The sequence below is a fragment of the Diadema antillarum genome, unplaced genomic scaffold (assembly GCF_040938485.1).
Source record: "Diadema antillarum isolate AM-2024a unplaced genomic scaffold, OU_Dant_1.0 seq00001373_RagTag, whole genome shotgun sequence".
Lineage (NCBI taxonomy): Eukaryota > Metazoa > Echinodermata > Echinoidea > Diadematoida > Diadematidae > Diadema > Diadema antillarum.
This window is the reverse complement of record NW_027272134.1, coordinates 502,224-525,160: the sequence shown is the minus strand read 5'-3', so window position 1 is coordinate 525,160 and position 22,937 is coordinate 502,224. Positions and strand designations below refer to the sequence as shown.

The 22,937-nt window shown below is 38.7% G+C and overlaps 1 protein-coding gene across 1 annotated transcript in view; it reads right to left on the bottom strand.

Moving 5' to 3' along the window:
- Positions 1 to 22,937, bottom strand: part of LOC139708805 (serine/threonine-protein kinase unc-51-like) — a 71,154-nt gene that overhangs the window by 25,131 nt on the left and 23,086 nt on the right. The window contains exons 4-10 of the mRNA XM_071620756.1: positions 17,040 to 17,109; positions 13,783 to 13,833; positions 7,756 to 7,881; positions 4,269 to 4,342; positions 3,228 to 3,388; positions 1,207 to 1,289; positions 397 to 450 (exon numbers count right to left, since the gene is read on the bottom strand). Coding sequence (XP_071476857.1) covers positions 397 to 450; positions 1,207 to 1,289; positions 3,228 to 3,388; positions 4,269 to 4,342; positions 7,756 to 7,881; positions 13,783 to 13,833; positions 17,040 to 17,109 — 619 coding nt within the window. The remainder of the gene's footprint in view (positions 1 to 396; positions 451 to 1,206; positions 1,290 to 3,227; positions 3,389 to 4,268; positions 4,343 to 7,755; positions 7,882 to 13,782; positions 13,834 to 17,039; positions 17,110 to 22,937) is intronic.

The following is a 22,937-nucleotide window of genomic DNA, read 5'->3' as shown; positions in this document are numbered from 1 at the left end:
TAGAGCACGCACTTTAGTGTGCGCATGCAAACCTGAAATACGCGCAGCCTGAACTCCCAAGTTCATTGACTCTACCTACCAAAATATCAAAAATCCTTCATAAATTCCCCCAAAATTCTCGGATCACTACCATAAGTTAATCGTTTGGTACTTGTGTCATTCTCAACCTTTCCTGCAAGTTTCATCCCAATCCGTTAACTACTTTTTGAGTTATTTTGCACACGGACAAACGAACGAACGAACGAACAAACCAACAGTAACGAAAACATAACCTCCCCCCTTGGCGGAGGTAATGATGACCAACACAATGGATAAAGGAAGCAGCTCAAATGAATACTGAGGCAATGAAACAAAACATAGCTGTGTCAAACACATTCTCACACTCATTCTACTTACTTGATGAGGTAGATTTCAAATTCTTGGCTAAAAATTCATGGCTGAAGAAATCATCTGTAATAGAGAAAAGTTAAAAACAAATCAAATCACTAGTAAACAGTCTAACAAAATGTTAATAAAAATTTCAAAATCAGGTCCTGAAGAGAAAGTACTTGTTCTCCTAGGATTATTACACTGTTTGAATTTCTTTTCCTTTAAATAACAAATCATTCACAGCTTCATATGGAACATGAACAAAATATATCTCTGGTTTCCTGTAAACTCACCTATGCAACTTCCCTTGTTATATTTACACTGTTTGACTTGAAAACAAAAGCAATAAACAGTGACAAAGTGATCCTGAAACTGTCTGTAGTCATCCTAATGAGAAATCCAACCACAAAGGGGAATTTGAGAGAAGGAAATTTATGATCACATGTGGAATCATGGGTTTTCAATCATATCATGTTCCAAATGGCTATCATCATTCCTGATGAACAAAATACATTTGTCAAACTTCCAAGCATTTGGCATTTACTACAGACCACTGTACGTGTGGCATATTTCAGTGCTTTCAATTTCAAAATTTCGCAAGTCACCCACTATCCACAAAACTAAAAAGTTACAAAAAAATAACACACAAATGTTATATATTTGGTTGTACTGTGAGGAATTGTTGACTTTTCTCTTGAAAATGATACCGGTTATTTCTCACTCCTCCAAAGTGCTTCTTCATGGTGAATTCAAACACTCAGATATTTGTTTTGTTTAAGTCTCCATATGCAAAATATACGGCGTATGAAATACTGATCCAACTGTGACGATCCTTACCGAAGTCTATCCTGTCTTTTTGATTCCTTTTGAGTAGTCTCGTCAACAGGTTTTTCAACGCTCTCGACGTCCCAGGGGGTATACTGTAACACGAAAAAAGTATGAGTTTTGACACCACAAGATTATTCAATCAAAAGTAATTTGAACAACTGGCTGAGATGCCTGGAGGTCACATTTGTCTAATTTTTATAATATTATGGGGGTGCCTGCAAGAGCTAGCTGTGTCCCGATGTATGCTGATGGGTGAACTAATTCTTTTGTTGATGTATTTCCTTCTGTTTTTGTACTATTTTCATTTCATATATAATGCATAAGATTGAAAGAAATATACCAGACAGCATGAAAAGGTAATGCATAATTAGGTTTAGTGCAATAATATATTCAGGAGTGCATAAGTAATCTTTTGTTATGGTAAAATTTGATAATTTCTTTTGGCATACTTCTTTTCATTTGACGTGGTATTCTATGTGCACAATATCATGTACATACATGTACATGTACAAAAGACAATAATAATGCCTGTATATATGTACGTACAAAATTGTGTATGGCGTGTGTATGTATGTATGTATGTATGTTTGCACAGCGTGTATGTTTGCATATATACATGTTTTTATGTATACATAAAAAAAACCCTGACAGATAGATACATAGACAAATGGATAGACACACATTTTAGAGATATATCACACGGACACATAGGCACATAGACAAAGACAGACAAATGTACATAATGCATGTATACCAAATCAATGTCCAGCAGGTTATAAATGACAGCCTATCAGCTAGCTGCAAGAGTGCTCTTTGACACCTACTCCAGAACACAATAACGTTAATCTCAGCCTGATTATAGTGTGTCTTTGGAGTTTCTTATCAGGAGGTCTTGAAATATATTGTTGAGTTGGTCGACCCACTTCTGAGGGTGCTTGCGTAAATGTAAAAAAGGCTTTAAAAAGCTCAATCCAGCTTAGAGTAGTGATACATCAGACTGTTTCCATTGAGGTAAATGGGCACAAGCACCAATAAAACACACAAAAATAGACATGAACTCTGTGACCAATGACTGACAGCCACAGCTGTTTTTTTTTTTGTTTTTTTTTTTGTTTTTTTCATAGAGGAAAGACAATATCAATGAGTGATTTCAGTGAAGGTGGTTCGTTTTGAGGTTAGGATTAACCGGGCCCAGACAAAATGTCCCTGAACTCTTCGGTTCAAACTTGGAATGTGTCTGGGGTTGATTGCATCAGTGGCTATGCCCAAACGATTCCAGGGTGAGTTTGGTTTTAGGCTACCAGCAAAGATGAGTGAGAAAATAAACACACAGACACAACACACGTGCATGGCAGTCTCACAAATGAAGAAAAGCCTCCTGGTAACACTAATCCTTGCTTTCTGGGAGTGGAGGAGTTTGTCTTTCAAATTCAAATTACTCAACCATCATTGATTGATTGATTGATCACGATATCACACGCATAACTTTTTGAGTCAAAGATTTAAAGACAAAATGAAAAGTGAGAAATGATATCATATCATTTTTAGAGACCTCTCAAAGCAAACAATTTCCTAATGAGTTGAAAAATGAAGTCAGCTACCTTCCATAAGGTCATTTTTTTTCTTTCAGAAATGTGTGTTATGACAGAAATATGGATCATTGTGAAAGATACAAGAGAAAAAAAAAAAGAGAAGTGATTCTAAAATATTGTTCCTCATGTCAAGAAATCTTCATTTCATTAAATTCAATCAAACCATAACAAGGTGCCCTCCAGTAGAAATTTGAATATGCTCTTTTCTAGGCTGCACTCATACATCCATATGTGGCTAATATTTATTGCGTTTGATACCCCCCTCCCCCTCCACCCCTCCAGTTAGCTCTTGAACAACACCCTTTTGGAGACAAAATTTGTCAGGTGCATACAAATTTAAATTTTGCCAGTAATGGTACAATGAGCATGACACCCTGACAGGCTGCATAGGTTTCGTCTCTTGATGACGCTCATTCGTATTACTGTACGAGGACTCACTTGGGGTCAAGAGACTTGGCCCTCAAGTACAGCTTCTTGAGCTCGGGCGGGTTGGGGGCCTTGAAGGGGGCGCTGCCCGTCAGACACTGGAAGAGGATGGTGCCGATACTCCACAGGTCGGCCTTGGCGTCGTAGTGCTGGGACGTGATCACCTCGGGAGCCTGATGTCGCCATCGTCATTGTCCGTCAAGAGATGGGGCAGAGGGAGGAGAGGGATGGAAGTGGGGAGAGGGGGTGATGGAGGGTGGTGGTGGAGGGGGAGGGGAACATGAGATGAATGTGTACAGATGGACGATGGTGATACGGTGATGTTGAGATGAAGAGGAGGAGGAAGAGGAGAAGGAGAGAGTTTATTTGGAAGGCAGAGGAAATGGATATGAGAAAGAGTGATTAAAGAGGCATGAAGTTTAGAGGGAAGGGGTTCAGATGGTATTAAAGGATTTTAAAAAAAAAAGTTAAACATGAGACAAGGATAATGAAAATGTCAACACTTTAGTGTATAGCCTACATATGTACACAATCTACATGTACCGGGCCTAGCATAAATGTGTAATGATTTGTGAAAATATCTGCAGCAAAAAGCAAATCAAATAAATTGTAAAAAAAATAGACAATCAAATCAAATTATCAGCTTTCTCTTCAAAAAAATAGGAAAAGCAATCATACATTGCCAACAGGCCAACTGTAAACAAACAGTGTAACCTCTGCTATGTAGGTCAAAAGGCATACTCCTGTGGGCAACACAAACATACATTCCCACAACACATACAAATGCATGTGCACATACTCACACACAGATATACCCTAACACACCCCCCCCCAAAAAAAAAAAAATACTCACACAACACACATGTACAATATACATACAACACCCACTCATACACATGTACACACATGTACACACACAAACGCCTCACAAATATAATGAACGTCAATGAGTGGACAGACAGACAAACTGAGAGTGACTGACGTCCTGGCCAGCTCTCATGACATAATGGTGAGTCAGCGGCCGTCGCCGAGGGGCAAACACTAAACACTCACCATGTAGAGTGGAGAACCACAAAGGGTAGCTGCCATCATATCCCCCTCCAGAAATCTGGCAAAGCCAAAGTCAGCTGAAACCATGAAAACATGACCAGAATACATGCCATTAACATATCATTGACATAGCATTAACACAATATTGACATATCATTGACGTAGCATAGGGCCTAGAACCATGATATTAACATATCATTAACATACATTATAAAGACTTCAGCTTAACATTTATGTTCTACCTTGGATTGTTCCTGTGTTTGTGAGTACATCTGTAATTACCAAGAGTAATAACTGCCTTTTTTATACAGGTAGTCATAGACTTTTCCAATATGAATGTATGAATGCTGAATATGAAATGTCACACAAGCCTCCAACATTAATCGCTGCTATGTACAATGTAGCATAGCAGGGCAATTACCCCCCTAGATAAATACTGGTTAGTGATGAGGTAAGAGTAAAGATAAGGGTGAGAGTTTGGGTTAGGATTAGGATTAGGATTAGGTTCAGGATTAGGATTAGGATTAGGGTTAGGGGAAGGGTCTGGGGGTAATTGCCCACAGGTAATTGCCCTAGAGCCACGATCAGTATCATACAACAGAGATCTATTCATTTGTATACCACAGTATCTTGTGCAAAGGCAAAACAATAGGTAGTTCAGGTGTCCCTACATCTAAAGAGTCCACTATCAGGCTACTGTAAAAGTGGATATTTTCACCTGAGTAGTTTTTCGCACTCGCCCAAGTGAAATTAATTTTCTGTGTTTTCCATTCCATGGAATGAATACATTACATAGCGGTACATACAACGTGCAAAAATATTAGCATGTTTTTATTTTCACGCTGGTTTGTGGTTGCACGAAAAGTGTGAAAATTTCCAGTAATCAAATTGTTTGGCGCTGCTCACATCTATTAACACAATTAAGGTTTTGTTATGTGTGTCTGTCTGAGGGAACATTAAGTGTAATTCCTAGAACATTGACAATTTCCTCCTTGCATTTTGATTTTCTGCCAAAACTGAAGAGAAGAATACTTGCAAAAAGTGGTTTTCGAAATGGGCAACAGGAAATGTGCACTGAGTGCGGCTAATGAGAGACAAGTCAGATATTACACACAGGGTCTGTCTAATTGTGTGATGTAAATTATAAGAAAAACCACAGGAAATTATGACAACAAAAATATTTTCAAAAAGAGGTAAAATGTGTGGATGAGATAAACAGGAAGAAATGACACTTTGCATAAGAACTTACAGTATAATACATGAGCAACAGAAAAATTGGTTTGGAAAGAGCTGGCTTAGCATAACTCAGCCAGAAACCACAAAGTAACACAATGTGTGTGTGTGTGTGTGTGTGGGGGGGGGGGGGGGTGCTTTAAGACACAACCTGTAAAACATTTTTCATGGCTCATGTAAATGTCTTTACCCTGATGTTGGTCAATTCCCAATTCTGGGTGAATGGATTCATGATGATTCATTTTAAGACTTCGGTAAAATCAAAATCATGGCAAAGAAACAGCAAGGCATGCTCAAGGAATAAAATAACTGATCAGGATTTGCCATTTATAACAGCCTGATTTCAAAGCAGATAATTGGCTAAATATTCTACTCCAGACATATATATGGTCCAATACTGTATAAGTTGATATTTTTGCGTACAGACATTTTTCGCAGATGAGGAGAGCAAGGACATTTTTGCGCATTGACAAGAAAGCTGTCGTAAGTGCACTATCACACCAGCGAACGGGTTACGTTTTTATCAGTTGTTGAATTCGCGGTCACACAGTGATTTGCGAAATTTACGAAAATTAAACCCTCGCAAAAAAAAGGCTTATACAGTATACACTCAAGGAGTAATAATAGAACGTGAATGTATACTATCCCTCAGTACATTGACCCCAATGATGATCTTGCTTAGAAGTGAGAGGGGGTTGCTACAGGCACCATTCTTTTGAGAGTAAGTGCATTCACATTTACCGTGAAATACAACGGTATTTCGTGGGCTGATTCATAATGTGAATGCAAATGCACCACGGAATATGCCATGAAAATAATACAAGGTAAAATACTTTCATATTCAGTGTGGTAATTCAAACTGTGCACAAAACACACATGCAGATGAGATATGAGAGAATCATAATGAAATACCACCAAACTACTGTAAAACGAGGAATTTTCGTGTGCATTTTAATTTCGCGAATTTCGCGAGCGCCAATATTCGCGAAATTAAAATGCACGCGAAAGTTCTTGTCTACACTATATGCATTGAATGCCAGTGGCAGTTCGCATAAATTTCATGCCGCAAAAAAGGCTGTCTGCTCCAATTCGCGAAAAATTAATGCCGCGAATACATCATGTTTTACCGTATGTATTTCTCATGTGAACCGACACACTCTCATGAATGAAAACAGTATCCGATGAATTACTGAAGTAGGTTTCCTATCCATTGCCATGATGTTTCACCAATTACAATGGAGCCAACATATTACCTTGGCATTCAATACCATAGCAAATCAAATGTGAATGTGCTTAATGAATAACTGTATAGTAGTATGTACCATGGCAACAATGCCAATATAATAAAGTAACTCAAGGACTAGAAGACTAGAAGTGAGGCTAGTAATCCCTGAAAAAATGAAAACAAACTTATAACTTGGAAAACATAAAATGCCATGTCAAAACCCGTTACACTCTTCCGAGACTCAATTTTGTCCTTGCTTCTGTTTGTTGTTAGTAACAACAAAGAGCTCCTTATAACCCATCCATAAACACTCTTGTTGTCTTATTGAGGGATTAAAGAACCCCAATGGCAACTTCCATACACTGGTTACAAGTAGAAATTTATATTTTTCAGGTGCACTGGTCTCTGTGACAAAGACAACTGAAAGATACATGTAACTAAATGCATCTTCTCATCTGCTGCTTTTATCAGACACAGTTTACAATTCCATGCACACAGTGTTTTTATCAATACAAGCAATTCTGTATTCTGTTGGCATGTTGCTGTCCAATCAACTACCCTACTTCTGCTACCTACTCCTATGTGAATTCTCCTCCTCCAGGACAGTTTGTTATGAGTCCAGTTTCATACCACTTTTGTTGTTTGTGATATTTAAAAAGGAAAAAAAAAAGAGAAACATAATGAAATTGAGAATTCCAGCTACTTCTTTTATGCCACTGTAAACTCGATCTCACTCTCTCTAGTGGCCTGACAGGCATCAGGCTATCATTGCAGTTGTCATGGCAACAAACTCACTACGCATGATAGAACGCATGTTTGTATGTGTTTATGTAAAAAAAAAAACATATATATATATATATATATATATGTCTGTGTCTGTGTGTGCATGGGAAGGAGGAGAGAGAGGAGACGGTATTAACCCATTGTGTGCTCTGAGTGCTGATTGGCACAGAAAACTCCATATCGCTGTAAATACACTGTCCTAAAGTCCCTGGTAGAGTAAGGGTTAACTGACATCGTGTGACTGCTCACCTATCTTGAGGTGGATCTCGTTGGGCAGGGGCACCTTGTGGCGACTGTTGTGACTGAGGAGAAGATTCTGGGGCTTCAGGTCCCTGTGGATGATGCCCTTCTCATGGATCGCTTTCATCGCCGATGCTGAGACGGAGCCGCGGCGGGGGAGGAAGGAGAAGGGAGAATGAAAGTCATTTTAATCTCACATCAGACTCTAAAACTTTAAGGCAACAATTGCTCTGAGACTACAGGGAATGAATTTATTGCAGATATGGAGCAACGGAGCAGGGGAGAGGATAAAATTCATTTCAATCTTATATCAAAGAGATAAGATCATATGTGACCGTGCACCTCAAAACGAACATAAAGTCGCACACACTGACTTTGCATGAGGACTGAAAATAAGTGAAGTGGGTCAACCTAGCCGAACTTGACTTTTTCATATTTTCTGAAAGAGAGGGTCTTCTTTTACATCATGCTAAAATTTGGTATCATAAAACGGGCAGGAAAGTGTGTTTTTTTAGCAGTTTATCTCGAACATTCTTGGCAGAATAGTGTGATTAGGTGTGTCTTTAGAATCCCTTTTTCATTTCTGAAAAACCATGTCCACACTCTTCACTTTCAACTCTAATAACTTTTGAAAGAATAGTGCTACTGCTTTGAAAGTTGGCAATGATTATGGACAGAATGTGTTGATGAGGCATGCTTAATTTCAGTTCAATTTGATAATCCCTTCATTGTTGTTACTCTGGTGGTTTACTTCCTGTTTTTTGTCCCATTCATTGCACAGCCAGCACGGTTTGGTAAAGATTAAGCGCTTGAATAAACACTGTACTTCAGAGCCTCTTTTCTCAGTTCACACTTTTCTGAGTTTGTGCTTTCTTTCCAATATTTAGATAGGTTAGGAGAGTCCATTTGATTTGAGTTATACATCATTTTAAAGCTTGAAGTCTGCTCTTCCAGAATCTGGTCTTAACTAAAAATTCATGTCTGGCGACTTTTTTTTGTTTTGAGGTGCAGTGTCACATATTGTCTTGAGAAAACAGGGATTGCCTTCATTGCAGACGCTTGGATGGAGTGGTAGCGGAGGAGGAGGGGGGGGGGGGGGGAGAGGGAAGGATGAGAAGGAATGAAATATACTTTAACCACACATCAGAGAGCTGAAAATCCCAATGATGGAAATGTCCTAAAACCTTTATGGACTGCTCTTCACTACTGAAAGTCATAGATGGTGGTGGTGAGATGGTGATGATAGAAGAGGAAGGTTGGAGGGAGGAAGAAGAGTAATGAAACTTCAACCTTAAATCATAAGCAAAAAATATGAAGCAGTGAAAATACTTAATTTGTCACGGATTGCTTTCATCACAAATGGTGACAGAACAGGGGTGTATCCAGGATTTTTTCTGGGGGGGTCGTAACCAAAATTTTTGGACCTTTACCTTTGCGAGGGAGCGGAGCGACCGAGTGGGGGGAGGGTGTGGGAGGGGGGTGTCCCCCCTTCCACGGTAGGGAGTTTTTGAATTCTATATCTTAAAATGGGGCAATTTGGTGCATACAAAAGTGACTTTTTCGGCATGGCAGTGCAGCTTAGAAATAAGGTAAATTATGGCATACTAAAACTAAGTTACGAAATTTACGAGGTTTTTGACAATTTGCTGGAACACCACCTGGTCACTTTTTTTTTCCTGTTGTAGGCCTATATAGAGTAAAAAGCCCTCAAAAAAAAATGTCTTTTACAAAAAGTGGACCTCTTGAAAATTTGGGGGGGTCGTACGACCCTCCCGACCCCCCCTTGCATACACCCATGCAGAAAGCACTGGAGGAGGTGCACGAAGAATGAAACTTTCATTCTTGCATGAATTAATAATACACATTGCACTTGAGAAATGTCTATATAGCTACACATGGTGAACTCATTCCACAAATGCATTAGTCTTCTAAAAAAGAACAGCAATGAAGATTATAATTGCATATATATCCTTATTCCCTTCCTACATTATCTACGCAAACAGGTATGCTTGATTGGACTGAGATGCATTTCTCTAAGCAATATTAACATCTGTTATAACATGTAAAATTCAAATATCATATGCACAATTATATGCATTAAACAGTCCAGTCGTACAAGCTTGCAATGGGGGGGGGGGGGGGAAGTGATTCCTTTCAAGGACAAGTTCACCTTCATAAACATAAGGATTGAGAAAATGCAACAATATTAGTAGAACACATCAGTGAAAGTTTGAGGAAAATTGGACAATCGATGCAAAAGTTATGATTTTTTTTTTAATTTTTGTGTTGGAACCGCTGGATGAGGAGACTACTACAGCTTGTGAGTCATATGCGTACAACAGTATAAAGAAAATGTAAAAGAAAATTCAACATATTTTCACTTTTTTCGCATAATAAAAGAGCACTTGACTTGCCCCTTTCTATAGGCAGGGGGAATAATATTACCCATAACATTTGTCGGTAACGAGTCAGGGGAATGTGTGCTTTTTTCAAAAGATGGAATTTTGTGAAATTCTCTTTATATTTTCCTTATATTGTTGTATGCATGTGACATCTAAGTTATTCATACACTGCAGTAGTCTTCTCATCCAGCGGGTACTGCACAAAAACTTCAAAATTTATAACTTTTGAACGGATTGTCTGATTTTCCTCAAACTTTCAATGATGTGTTCTACTAATATTGCTACATTCTCTCAATCCTTATGTTTATGAAGGTGAACTTGTCCTTTCACTACCTCCATCAACAGCACACAGACAGTTGAAAATGGGGAGAGGAACTACTATTAACATACAGTGACAAATACATCTCTAGAAATGTCAAGCACTTCAATTATTGTCAAACTCTTCCAACATTCACTCTTATCAGAGGAAGGCTGTGGGGGGATATGCTAAAATTAAGATGTCATTCTCATTCACCATCTGTGTACTGACTTGATGTCATCAACATCATCTTCTTTTTTCAGCTGCACTGCCAGGCCTGTATCCACAAACAGATTTTCTCTCTCCCGTCACAATGTAAGCACACACCATTAACTCTGGATTTGTTTATCGTTTCCTCATTCTCACTTTTTATCATTTCTTTTTCAATACGAACCTCTTTCCCCCATCTCTGATTTTCTGAAAGGTAAATGACCACTGTCTGTATGCCTAAATAAAGATTCGGTGGATCAATCCCACGCATGTAATCGATAATGATTGAGTGAACTTCCATTTCCTGTGTGGATAATGGCAAAGTTTCAGCATAGGGTTTTTTTTTTTTTTTTGTTTTTTCTGCTGAAATCAGATGTAATGACAGTGTGCAAAAGTATTTTCTTGCTCTTTTCTACATTCAGCCTTGGAGCTAGGGTAATGAAAACATCCTTGCTGCATAATGTTGCTGCAATTTGACTCAAATCTTGTTGATCGTTTGGGCTGCAAATCTTGATGGTTGAAAATGGACAGTCTCACTGGGAATAACAAAATTGTGGTAACAACTAACATTAAACTTTGTTTTGTTCAAGACATTTAAAAAAAAAATGTTGCCAGGATACATAATCAATGGCTCTGGTATCCTACTCTAGTCAGGTCCAAGCCAACTGAAGGTAATAAACAGCATGGCATCAATGACTTGCATGGATGATAATTGACAGCTAGTCTAACTTCAAGGCCAGGGGATCATCATTTTCACTGTTATCTGTTCAATTTTTCCCCCTTTCTTTCTACTTTCCCCCCAAAATTAAAATACAGAACCAAACATAAAAGTCATCTCTCACCATACATCATCACACATAAAATGTTAAGGTCTGCATGTTTACATTGGTAAATTATAATTTGATTAAGAATGGTGTCCTCTACTAAATCTTGGTTTGTTTTTGTTTTTGTTGTTGTTTGTTTGTTGTTGTTGTTGTTGTTGTTGTTTTTTTTTTTGGGGGGGGTGGTGGTATGCGGGTATGAGGTTGGGGTGGGGCATCATGACAACCACCTGCCACTGGGGGTAACTTGATATGCCTCTATCATTTTTTTTTTTGTGTGTGTGGGGGGGGGGGGGTGTAAATTGACATATCATCTTCAAAAGTGAGGGATTTCGCAACGTTCTGCATGCATGTGCAGTGATGCTTGTGGGTATAATCCAAGATTCCAAGTATTTCACGTACTCTTAAACAGAGATAAGTAATTTGTATCTCTCCAACCTAGATCCTCACAGGGAAAAAGGAAATCTTTGAATTTGTAGGTACATGTATTCACTCTTGGTCAACCGGCCTATTGAATAACTTATGAGTTCTCAGCCTAAAAGAAAAAAAAATGAGAGAAAAAGAGGTGTTCATTAATTTGAAGACCTTGAAGAGTAAGAGAGGAGTTCTAATAGAGAGGAGGATTCCACCTGAGGAGCCCTGAAGTCATCCTGTCGCTACCAGGATGACATCAAGCCCTGGTTGGCATGATTGCCATGGATTCCCCGTAATCAAATTTCCTCATCCAATCAGGATTCAAGTGTACCCATCTCGTGGTGTTCGTGCGAGGGATCGCCAGGCTACTACCCTGCTGGGTAGAAGGGGAAGATGACGGGCACCACGGGGATTGTTTACAATGAAATTGCATTAACCAGGAAATGGCCTTTCTGGTAATTTTGTATCTTTTACCCCTTTTTTTGTGCTTTTACATGAATGATGTTTGCCAACTTGCAAGGCCATGTGAATCATAGAAGCATTGTATGACTTGTGACAAGCTGTAAGAGTACAAATTATAAAACATGAATTTCATTCAAGATGCCAAAGGGCACTTTACAGCATGCTTTCACTCTTTTGGTTCTAAACCAATAATATATTCCATTTTTCCATGTATTATTTGTATACCACTGCCAGTTTTGACTGTATTGATCGATTGACGGATGGATTAACTAACGGATGGATAGACTGACTTAGAATGAGGCTACACAAACTCTGTTTACTATCGAATGCAATGTGTAAATTTATGAACAAACACATGTTAACTATCAAAGGTGATTTTTCTTAAATGTTCAAACTACTTTGCACTACTAAACTATTCGTTATCACTATGGCAGTACAAAAATAAGAGGAGACTGCCTTTAGCGCAGTTTGTTGCCAGTGAGGCCGTCATACAATTAATGGCCTTTGTTTTTAATGGTTACTGTTGATGGTTTTCCCTGTATGACATTGGTGAATTCTGTAGTAAAGTGCAAACCATGGCCAAATGTCTGTCAGCATAATACAACTGTTCCAAAGTCATCACTGACATGAATTAACTCTCCAGAGAGTTGATGAAGGTGCAGCACCATACGCTGTGTGGGTAATGAACACGTGTCCTTGATGTAAGGTTCATGACTCACACACTGTAGCTAAACACAGACTTTTGGGTGTGCATACCCTCCCAAAACACATTGACAACATAAGATTAAACAAGAAAATAAAAAGAAGGCATAAATAAAGTTGTCTGGGTTATTTCCACTTTTAGTGACCTGGGAGCATTTCATGAAGCGTTTTGTCAGATATTTTTTCTGACAAACTGTAATCTACTGAAATCCTTACATCTGATTGGCTGAGAGCAAATCTATCCCACAAATTTGTTGGTCAAAGCGTTTCATGAAATGCCCCCCCCCCAAAAAAAAAAACAACACACAAAATAACAAACTATTATAAGCTACTGAAATCCTTACATCTGATTGGCTGAGAGCAAATTTATCTGGCAAATTTGTCGGTCAAAGCGCTTCATGAAATGCCCCCCCCCCCCCCCAGTTGCAAGGAAAAAAGATAAAATATGGCAAAAGTGGATAGTACAGAGTTGCCACTTTTATAGTGTTTTCTATGACTGGAAAGCCATACAAAGTGCAGTATGCACATCCTTGATATATATATATATTTTTTTCATTGTGAAAGCATTTCGTACAGTCGCCTTTCATGAGGTTTCGCACAACCTATTCCCATTTCCCGAAGCTTTTCTCAAATTCTTTGTTTCAACAAGCTGAACCCGGCCTCCAACTCCAGGCACCTAAGTGCCTCAGCACTCAAAGTAATTAAATCATCTACCGGCATACATTACCTATTTGACCAAGGAAGAAGCGTATTGTGTCCTCGCTTAGTGTCCCTTTTACTGTTGAGTAGAAAGAAAGGAAGAAGGGGGAAAAAAAGACAGACAATAAGGGATGGGCATGATTACGAGACATTTCAAAATAGATTGAGCAGATACAGGAGACAAAGGAAGATGGATTGTCTAAATTGTGCATGGACTATCAAATCATATCCCATGACCCTGAATGTCTCAATATTTGATATAAACAATGAGAAAACAACCACATGAAATTATACATAAGTGGACATATGGTCTTTTCCATAAACTACTGACAGTATTGTTAAACTATGCAGGACATTTTTTGGTTGTTGTTGTAGTTTTAATATAACACTGTACACAATACATGACATTATGAGAGGGGGGGGGGGATGTAGTTCTAAATCACAAAATACAGCACTGTGCAAACATATGGTTTGGTGTGTGTGTGTGAGGTTTGAGTTTTGATCTGGAAATAGTGAAAACCTAAACAAACAACAGGAAGAAATTTAATCTGAATCTGTGAAATAATTTCATTAAGAACTTCAAATTGCTATCCCCAATTAATCCCACCCCTGTAAACACACACCCAAACACACAAACCATCAACCAATAACAAAGCTGTATCAATCTGAGCTACTTTAATAGAGACACAACTTGTGCTGTATAAATGAATTTTCTGACAAGCATCTCCTGAGACACTTGTTCCGAGGAAGACTTTTGAGGATGACTAAGCATGTAAGAGTGTCTGGGCAAATATCTTATAACTTTGGACTGCACTTCTCTGTTGTCAACACCTCTCTACCCCCATCCACCCCCCCCCCCCCCTCACACATACACATTTAATCAGTGTGTTAACCCTCACTATTAAGTGGCTTTTCATATTTTTCATGATTGTCATAAAATCCCTTAAAATGTCCATACAAATTTGATTTGCTCTAATTCCAATTTTTGACAATTTCTTGATAGGGTGAAAGAGCAGGGCAGCCAATGCCTGCAGATCAAAACACATAATCATGCATTATAAAAAGAAAACATAAAATTTTGAATCATATTTTCATTTACTGGATTCATTAAATAGAAAATTGCACTTGAAAACTAAGCATGCTATATCAAATCATAGAGAATACATTTTCTAAAAAAATAAAAACGTACTGGGAAGTATTGCATAGATGTAAAAAACATTCCATTTAAAGGCTCTGAAAGAGAAATGACAAGTGTCTTTTTTTTTTTCATTTTGCATTCTGAAAATATATCAGATCTGACATAATCAAAAACATCCTTATACCAGTGACCACACATTGTCACTGACACAACTGATATTGAGAGAATTTTTTTAAAGGACAAGTTCACCTTCATAGACATGTGAGTTGAGTGAATGCAGCAATATTAGTAGAACACATCAGTGAGAGTTTGAGCAAAATCGGACAATCCGTTAAAAAGCTATGAATTTGTGAAGTTTCTGCGCAGTCACGGCTGGATGAAAAGACTACTATAGCTTGTGATGTCACATAAGTATGATATAAAGAAAGAATAAAGAAAATTCAACATATTTCCATTTTTCTCGCATAACAAAAGAACACTGGACTTCTCTCTTTCAGAAGGCAGGGAGAATAATATTACCCTTAATATACGTCAGTAGCAAGTCGAAGAAATGTGCACTTTATTCAAAAAGTAAAGTTTTGTGAAATTCTCTTTTTATTTTCTTTGTATAGTTGTACGCATGTGACATCATACACTGCAGTATTCTTCTCTTCCAGCAGTGACTGCGCAGATACTTAGAATATTTTCACTGATGTGTTCTACTAATTGCTGCATTCTCTCAATCCGTATGTATATGAAGGTGGACTTGTCCTTTAAAGGGGATGGCTAGTAACCGATCAGTGGGAATCAGTGGGACTGCTGAGGGATGATTGTTCCAATCCTTGTGGGATTCATTTAAGAGTACATTATATATCTACTGTTGTGTGAAAATTATTTTCTTCAGAACAGTCTCATATTCAAGTAATGTGCAGATTAATGCCCCATCACTGACCCGGCACGCTAACCTGGAAACATTAAACTGCACATTACTTGTATACGAGACCATTCTGAAGCAAATAATTTTCACACAACAACAGATATATAATGTACTCTTAAATGAATCCCACAAGGATTGGAACAATCACCCTCCAGCATTCCCACTGATTCCCACTGATCAGTTACTAGCCATCCCCTTTAAAGTCTTCAAAGAAATATCAAGTTGCGGTGAAAAACACTGGGAGGAAGCTTGTATAGCAAGATAGCATTATTCATGACTACAACACAGAAGTATTCGTGAACAATTCCTTTCTTTTTACACAACCACCTGACAGAAGACAGCCCGTGTCATGTGAAAGAATTAGACAAAATCAAATTTCAACATTTTCTTAACAATGAAAAATCTATCTTGACATCTTGATATTTTCTATCTCTGAAACACATGCACACTCATATGCACATAAACAAACATTCTTATTCTCTCTCATCAAAAGCAGCGATATCTGAGTTGATGACTTTGTTAGATTCACCCATCTACGTATCATGGATACCAGGAATCGTACATCCTTCATAAAACATCAACCTGTAATTAGTTCCCGGTATACTTTACTCCACTGGGAGCATATCCCAATGATCAATACTTTCCAAACTTGTTTACAACATTCACAATTGATACTCTTGTCTTACCATTATCTCTCAGAATGAATATATCGCTAAAACCTTGTACAGGACGGCTCCATAGAAGATTTTCATAGTACAAGGGTATACGTACTGTATTTACAGTGTACATTAATTCTCTCTCTTCTTTCTAAAACACTCTTGTCTTAAAGGGACGTACAGTTTTGGTTGAGATGGGGATTCAGATTTGGAATTTATGTGATATAACTATAATCCACTTATGAAATATCAAAGAGCATACAATTTTACGAGTACTTCAAAGTTTATTTGATGAAAATTAGTTTCAAAATGGCTGAGATATCCAAAAACAAAGTAAAACAATGTTCTCATGATAAAAGATTGGTCCTACTTTTTATTAGGACCTTTTTGTTTTTGGATATCTAAGCCATTTCAAAATCAATTTCCATCAAAATAATAAACATTTAATTCCTCTCAGAATTGTATGCTCTTTAACATTTCACAAGTAGTTTGAAACTACCTCACAAAAAGCTGAAAACCTGAAGCTCCGTCTCAAACCAAAACAATACCATCGTTTTAACCATAAGAGAACATACTGTGAAGATAGTCGGCCAGGTCTCCACCATTGCAGTACTCCATTACCATAAAGAGGGAGGACGCCGTTTCCTGTGAAAGTAAAAAAAGATGTGAAAGGAGGGCATGATTTAGGCAAGAGGAGCTGAGGGAAATATCACAGGTAAAAATTGCACAGAATACAAATGCAGGAGTGGCCACAGACTTAAACAGCGCCTAGTGTTCAACAGTTTTCTGTCCTGTTTACCTTTGGGAGCAGTCATTTTAACAAAATGTTCAAGATATCACTTTTTGATGCATATGTGTAGGTCAGTTGTATCACAAAGCATCCTACCATATATATATATATATTTTTTTTTTTTGGGGGGGGGGGCAATAAAGCCTTATATAGGGAGATATCACAATTTTTTTCATTAAACCATAACTGTAGACGGTTTAGTCTGGAAACATTTTTATTTTAACTATTGTTCACATTTCATATACTGTATTTAGCAATACTTAACACTGATTATACTGGTTTAGATTTTTACATTGGTTATTTCTGTCCCTAACTCACATTCTAAGAACTATTTTGAAGCACAAATGCTGGGTTTTTGTTTAATCTGCAAATGGTAAATTATGCCTTTAAGAGATTTCCTTAACCTAAAATAAAAGGGGTTTCTCTTTTTTTTTTATTGATTGTAGAAAACTGTATTAAAACGACCCTGACAGATGGATAAAAATCAGAGGGATATCATTTGGTAAAAAACAACAACAACAACAACACTAGTAAGGTTCACAGCAAGTTATAGGTCAGTATGATACTTATGAAATGTAACAGATGGCAAAAGAAGATACATCTCAAATGCCTTAAAATTGTGAGGCTTCATGCAGGTATAACATTCACAGGTAGTACTTCTTACAATTGTACGATCGCCATCAACTTTTATGAGTGAACATACAGTTTATGAGGGAAAATGACATAAGACTGATTTCTCTGTATATAAATGGCCACTTGCATACCAAGGAATTTGTGACACATATGTAGGACCTAAAATAGTGCTTAAAAGTAGGAGTTATTCTTCTTTTGGAATCAATACCTACTCCCTTTTTCTCCTCTCTTCCTAGAAATGGCTAATGTTTGCCAACAGAACGCAGAGATGTTCATGACATTTATCACTGATAACGACAAAATAATGTGGAATGCCGACAAAACAAATGGTGACAAGAAAACGTGGAATATAGAAGTTAGAACCGCCCCCCCCCCCCCCCGTATGTCTAGTAGGCTAGGCCATAATATTGATTACCCTAGGACAGTCTATATAAACTACACTTTGTATGCTGCTGCCTCCCCCTCCCCCCCCCCCCCCCCCCCCCCACCTTACAAAACACTTGACTGGACCAAAGTTCACTCAGGCTTCCTTAAGTGTGCATCTATTGACACAGCTGAGCGAGCAAGACAGGGCATTGTTGCTCTAGTCTGTCCTGACACAGTCTTGATTTTGGGAGGAAAAAAATCCATAATCTGCCAAGATCTGGATTTCATACAATTTCTCATCTTTTCATTGGCGTATTGTTTGTGTCTGTGTGTTTGTGAGCTATGAATTACATTATCTCTTGCACAAAATGCTCAAGAGTACATCAGTCACTGCAGTCAGCTTACTTTAGATAAAAAGAGTCTGGAAAATATAGACTATAGATATCATAAACAGGTGGTCTGGTTCTGGGAGACCTGGCAGTGTCATGTGGATAACATGTGCATGATTATAGTGCAGCTTGAACAGTACAAGGTCATTGTGACCCAGATGGCCACCCTATAAACACAAAGAACGACAATATAGACTTTTATGTGTACATATAATGTAGCTCTAAAGTACAAGGGACGACACTGGATACATGCATCATCCTCTCAAAACTCCTGGCAACCTTGCTGGAGACAATAGTGGCATAATTCATCATTACATCATGTTCCACATCATAACATTTTTGCCACATGTGGAAATGAATACCAGTAGATACATGTATCTCATCTAGTAAATAGGGTAAGCAGCATCGCGATCCAAATCCCAAGAAATCTTGCAATCATTTGAGAAATAGCATGACAACTTGTACCACAATGAGAATTTGAACACTAGCAAAAGATATCAAGATTTTCTATCCCATCATTCAAACACATATCACAACTAGAGAGGGGCCGTCAAAGGCGACAGACCCACGCCTAAGTACAAAGTCGGGGTAAACATAATGTGCATTCGGTCATCTACCAGAATTCGGCCACTTAATTGCCAGTGTGCTTTATCACCAGCCAGTGAGTTCTACCAAAGATCGTACACTGAAGTGTACGATCTTTGGTTCTACAGTCACATCACACGCAAATCACATCATTACACATACGGTATTAACACTCATTCACGTACAGGAAAGTCCTCAAGTCTCCTCCAAAAATCCATCGAAAATCCCAAATTCCACAGTCAAAAGTGCAGAATCAGAACTTTTCCAAGCGCGCGCGAATTAAGTCCAGTTTTAAGAGTATTGTCTATGCGACGGGTCACGGAAAAAGCGCTAAAAATCGAGAAATACGCCGTTTTCTTGCGGGATATTTTGATTATAGCAAGCCGAGAGTGTGATGATATCAAAGGTCGTATGAGTGTACGATCTTTGATGGTACGATTGTATCCACAAAAGCGCAAAAGAAAAACAAAATTTACGTACCCCCTAGGCAATTACCCCTATGATTAGTGTCTACGGGAATTATTCAATGCAAGGGTTGAATGCAAATGTCTACTGCACCAGTATTCGGCCACCAACGAGCGCCGCAACGTCCCCGATGCAATTTTGCACCAACAGTGTAGAGCGCGATGCATTTTCAGCGGCCTTGCACACGCATTGACATTGAGCACGCATATCGTGTAGTGTGACTGCGACCGAGCAAATGCTCCTCCAACGAAAAAAACAATCAATGTTAATTTGAAAAATCATCAAAATACGGGCCAATTTGTGATGACGGAGAACGAACTTTCATAAATCTAGAAGGACATAGTCCCTCAAATAGGCCTAAACGTAAATTTCGGAATTCTTACGAACATTTGAGCAGCGAAGTCGGATCGTTTGGGAGTTTATGTTTTCGTATGGTAGCGGAAAATCGCAAAGTGAGAAACGGGAAATTTTCGGAGTGGTCACTATACCATGGGGTCAAAACTTCAAGGTCACACAGAATTTGCAAGGGTCAACCAATTATCACCAAAATCTAATCCTGCCATTATCCAAACATCCCCATAACATTTCGTGCAAATCCGTTTACCCGTTCTCTTGTTATCTTGTACACAAACAAACAAACAAACAAAAAAAAACAAACAAACAAAAAAAACAAACAAACAAACAAACATACGGAACCCTTTACATAACCCCCTGCCGATTTTCATCGGCGTGGGTAAAAAGAAAAACAAAATTTACGTACCCCCTGGGCAATTACCCCCCTACGGCAATTATTCAATGCAAGGGTTGAATGCACCAGTATTCGGTCACCAACGAGCGCCGCAACGTCCGCGATGCAATTTTGCGCCAACAGGGTAGAGCGCGATGCATTTTCACCGGCCTTGAACACGCATTGACAATGAGTGCGCATATCGTGCAGTGTGACTGGGACCGAGCAAAATTATTTCATGATTGAGGAATGCTCCTCCAACAAACAAACAAAAAAAGAATCAATGTTAATTTGAAAAATCACCAAATACGGGACAGTTTGTGACGACGGAGAGCGAACCCCGAACTTTCATAAATCAAGAAGGACATAGTTCCTCAAATAAACGTAAATTTCGAAATTCTTACGAATGGTGTTGAGCAGCCAAGTTGGATCGTCTTACGAACAGAGTTGCATGCAGCGAAGTCGGATCGTTTGGGAGATACGCTTTTGTATATGGCGCGCCGATCGACCAACAACACTGTTTATCGGCGATAAACACTTTATCGAGCGATAAACTCTGTTTATCAAGATGAAGCTCTGTTTATCACACCTTTATCAACTGATAAACTGAATTTTTCTCGATAAACACCGTTTATCATCGGTCGATAAACAGTGTTTATCACAAAAAACTCTGTTTATCGGTCGATCGATAAACATAGTTTTTCCTCGATAAACACTGTTTATCACTTGGTCGATAAACATAGTTTTTCTCGATAAACATTGTTTATCACTTGATAAACAGTGTTTTTCGTTCGATAAACACTAGTTATGTTCAGACGGCAGGCCCTAACCTCGAGGTTAGGAAACCTCGAGGTTTAGCTCTTGCCCCCTAACTACGACGTGTGTCCACACGACGAATCTTAACCTCGAGGTTACGAAACCTCGAGGTTAAGCTTCTGCCCCCCGTAACTACCAGTGGGTCCCACTCGATGTTAAAACCACAAAACCGGAAGTTTCAGCCCACACTGATAACAAGGCGTCTATTTCTTCTTTAGTCCAACCCTGTCGGACTCGCTTACAGGTACTCTTTTTCTCTGTCATGGTATGCAGAGATAGCACTGCACTGATGACTTTATGCCTTTATGAAGATATTCGTCGAAAACATTTTTTTTAGCGTCGGAGAAGAATATAGAATACAGTAGCGAGTTCGACGTGTTCAGTTTCAGAGATCAAGCGCATGGGAAGAAAAGATGATGTTGTTGTGTCGTGCGTCATAGGTTTTTCACGTGTAGTGTATTTGTGGTGGACGTTTGGGAGGTTGACCCGGAAGCAGAGGGAAATTGTGGGGGCTGGAGTTTACGGCGAGGTCACTCTTAACTCTGAGTTCGTTGTTTTTTGTGTCCACACGGTGCTTAACTACGAGTGGGGACCCCCCGCGGCTCGTGGTTAGAGCGCTAACCATAAGATTTCTCGTGGTTCGAAACATCGAGCAAACCTCGAGGTTTGCTAACTACGAGTGCGTCTTCACGGTCCCTAACTACAAGCTCTAACCTCGAAGTTTCGTAACTTCGAGGTTAAGGGCTCCCGTCTGAACGTAACTACTGTTTATCGCCAATAAACAGTGTTTTTTCAGTGTTTATCGCCGATAAACAGTGTTTTTCGGCGATGAACAGTTAATCGGCATTATTGATCAAATGGCGCGCCATATTTGTATGGTAGCGGAAAATCGCAAAGAAACGGAAAATGTTCGGAGTGGTCACTATACCATGGGGTCAAAACTTCATGGTCACACAGAATTTGCAAGGGTCAACCGATTATCACCAAAATCTAATCGATTCTTTCCTGTCATTATCCAAACATTCCCTGAACATTTCGTGCAAATCCGTTTACCCGTTCTCTTGTTATCTTGTACACAAACAAACAAACAAACAAACAAACAAACATACAAACAAACAAACAAACAAAAAACAAACAAACAAACAAACAAACAAACAAACATACGGAACCCTTTACATAACCCCCTGCCGATTACATCGGCGTGGGTAACAAAAGTGCTCACAATCCAACATAAGGGCAAAGGACATCATTTCGGTAGGTTTCAAGCATGTGCAGTTTTGTCAGCAAGTCAATCAGTCCATATGAAAAAAATCTTGGTACCCTTTGGATCGCAATCTATCTATAGACATCCTGCCATTTTGTCTGTGTGTAATGCACAGATGTCGGCAGGATAGTCAGATGCTGGTTCACAGAGAATTAACTAATTCAGTGACTAATTGTTTGCACTGATCCCTCCCCCTCCCCCCACACACTTCTGTACATTTACAGAATAATGCAAAATTTACACATTTACAATGTCCTAGTTGAATGGGTTCTCCATACATTTAGTTAAATTGGTCTACACGTTACACGGCACAAATAACCACTATACACTAAAAACGAGAACGCAAGGCTGAATGTACATCTTAACCCGTTGAGGACGGTTTGATTTTGCTACAACACGCATTTCCCATAGACGCCTGCCCGAGTATACTCGGGACTC